This window comes from Nicotiana tabacum, chromosome 17 (assembly GCF_000715075.1).
Source record: "Nicotiana tabacum cultivar K326 chromosome 17, ASM71507v2, whole genome shotgun sequence".
In the NCBI taxonomy this organism is placed as follows: Eukaryota; Viridiplantae; Streptophyta; class Magnoliopsida; order Solanales; family Solanaceae; genus Nicotiana; species Nicotiana tabacum.
Window position 1 is genome coordinate 77,423,913 of NC_134096.1, and position 3,184 is coordinate 77,427,096.

At 35.3% G+C, this 3,184-nt stretch overlaps 1 protein-coding gene across 1 annotated transcript; it reads left to right on the top strand.

The window, feature by feature from the left end:
* Positions 1–572: 572 nt before the first annotated feature.
* LOC107818652 (cysteine proteinase COT44-like) lies at positions 573–2,959 on the top strand. Its single transcript, XM_016644698.2, has 4 exons — positions 573–1,131; positions 1,920–2,155; positions 2,262–2,399; positions 2,489–2,959. Exons 1-4 carry the CDS (start codon positions 642–644, stop codon positions 2,753–2,755), a joined length of 1,131 nt encoding a protein of 376 aa, XP_016500184.1. The 5' UTR covers positions 573–641; the 3' UTR covers positions 2,756–2,959.
* The last annotated feature ends 225 nt before the right edge of the window (positions 2,960–3,184 follow it).

Consider the following 3,184-nt stretch of genomic DNA (forward strand, 5'->3'; position numbering starts at 1 on the left):
AATATCAAACCATATTATCTACTTAGAAACTTGATAACTAATGGTTTAACTTTTATATTTGTAAAACGTCAAATTGGGGGTTCCTCTCCCAAAAGTGATCATATTCAAGAAGCCAAGGATAATATGAATATCCATATGATCCGCCAATTAACCCATTTTTTATCTGTATTAAATATGAATCGAGTCGGATAATTTATTTGTTTTCGCATTATCCATTTTCGATCAGTCCTATATCGGACCCGACCCGTCCCATTTGCCCCTAATTATATTATCATGTTTTCAGATCTAAACTCATTTACGAGGTGAATAGCGATAATACGCCAACTGATTTTGAAGAAAAAGAAGTTTGTATGAAAGTTCGGTGATTTGGCGGTTTGGCGGTTTGGTCTTAAAAAATCAGTTGGCTTTCCCACAACCCATGACCCTCTGCTCCGGATTCCTGGCATTTTGGTCCCAATCTAAACAGACTCATAAATTCTTTCCGCTTTTTCTTTTTTAATTATCCCCAAAATAAAACTTAAAAACAATTTTTATATCCAAAATTTCCATCTATATAAGCTCAAGCATCTTTGCTTACCCCTTCAGCATATTCTCGTTTAGTCTCCCTACAAGTGTAAGTTTTTCCTTTGCAGTTGTCAGCTATGGCTAAAACCATAATAACCACTCTCCTCTTCGCCCTCTTTTCGTCCTTATCCTATGCAATTGACATGTCCATTATAGATTACAAAAATAACCAACACGTTGGTAACATGAAAAAATGGACATGGCAAAATGATGAGGAGGTGAAGGGTATTTACGAACTATGGCTGGCAGAGCATGGGAAAGCATATAATGCTCTGGGAGAGAAGGAAAAAAGATTTGAGATTTTTAAGGATAATTTGAAGTTCATTGAGGAACATAACAATTCTGGGAATCGTACGTACAAGGTAGGATTGAACCAATTTGCTGATCTCACGAACGAGGAGTACCGGACCATGTATTTGGGCACCAGAAGTGACGCTAGGCGCCGCTTTGTTAAGTCCAAAAACCCAAGCCATCGTTACGCTTCTCGGCCCAACGAGCTGATGCCTCATTCTGTGGATTGGAGGAAGAGAGGCGCCGTTGCTCCTATCAAAAATCAAGGGAGTTGCGGTACGTCTTTTTCATTAGTGTTTTTTTAAACTATATTGCAAGTTATCATAGTATGATTATAACGAAAATTATTGTTGTAGATCAACTTAACCTGATAGTGTAAAAAATTTTGTATATTGGACAAAACTTAACTCTAAACCTAAAGTGTTCCAAATTCCATACACGATAATATAAAAATTATTTACAAAATTAAGTAGATAATTATAAAGAATTTTATTTAACAAATATTGATTAGTAGCCTAGATAGTGTAAAACAATTGTTGTTATTGTATATAATTAAAATCTTAACTTTAAATTATATATCGAACATGACATGTTAGAAATAGTTAAATTAGATTAAATCCCTAAATTATTAAACACCAATAGCGTTTCCCAGTTGCATGCTTTAAGCTTTCAAATTCCTAGATAAGCTTCTAAAAATTGAACTTTTGGGATTGCAAAAATGGGTGTGGGGCATGATTAAAGTGCAAAATATACAATTGGTGAGACAAATTAATATGTGAATACAATTCCTCGAGGTCCTAAAATACACACACACACACACATATATATATATATATATATATATATATATATATATATATATATATATATATATATATATATATATATGTATATATATATATATTTGCAATGGTGGAGGAGGGGACGTTTGGTGGTGTTTCCAACATGGTGGATGAGTCAAGGGTTTTCTCTTCAAAGGTGGGTAGGCTAGCTTGCTCTTTATCCATGGTAGATGGGCCTATCCAGGTCAACTTTTTGTTCATAGATTGTTTGGGCTGTTACAGGGAGTTGTTGGGCTTTCTCAACAGTGGCAGCAGTCGAAGGCATAAACCAGATTGTAACAGGGGAAATGATCACACTATCCGAACAAGAACTTGTAGATTGCGACAGAGTCCAAAACTCTGGTTGTAATGGTGGCCTTATGGACTATGCCTTTGAGTTCATCATCTCCAACGGTGGCATTGACACTGAAAATCACTACCCTTATTGCGGCGTTGAAGGCAGATGTGATCCTGTTCGGGTTAGTCCATACTACATTTAAAATTCCTGTAAAGGTTTCATAATATGCTATGATTGCTTAGTGAAAAATAAGGGATTCTAATTAATTTTACGTTGTTATGTTACAGAAAAATTATAAGGTTGTTAGCATAGATGGTTACGAAGACGTGCCTAGAAATGAAAGAGCACTTCAGAAAGCTGTCGCACATCAACCTGTTTGCGTAGCAATTGAAGCATCTGGCAGGGCTTTTCAGCACTATTCCTCGGTAATAAATAAATAAATGTACCTATATAGTAAAATAATATTCGTTCTAAATCTATTGACTCTAAATTATGAATTTGTCTCCGTTATTAGGGCGTGTTTACGGGAGAATGTGGAGAACAAGTTGACCATGGTGTGGTGGTGGTTGGCTATGATAGTGAAGATGGAGTGGATTATTGGATTGTAAGGAATTCATGGGGTACAAAGTGGGGAGAAAATGGCTATGTCAAAATGGAGCGTAATGTAAAGAAGAGTCACTTAGGCAAATGTGGAATTATGACGGAGGCTTCTTATCCCACTAAGGATAGCGGCATAAATAAACGTACTACTTCAAACGAAGAAAAGATTAGCAGTATCTGAACAACTCTGATCCTCTCAGCTGTCTTGCGTAGCGGGATTTCATAGCTAGCTATGTGATGTGTTATGATGTTTGTTGTAGTTGATTATTAAATATTGTAAATATTTCCAATTTCAGGGGGCATTGTACTCGCAAGAACAATAGTTGGGTATTTGTTGCAAATGCATTTCTGTTGTTGTTTTGTTTAATGAAAGTATCTTTGATTTTGTCTGTTGACTAATTAGAACGTGGACGAATATGGGATTTTAAAAGAGAGATTTGCATGCCTTTCTCTTTGTTTTTAATTTATAAAATGAAATCCATTTTTAACGCAGAAAATACTTACATAATATTTTTATTGATATTTGATTAACTTCACCAACATCATCAAGCACGAAATAAGGTGACCGGTTGACCACGTAAATGACCAACTACATTAAAATTTGATTATT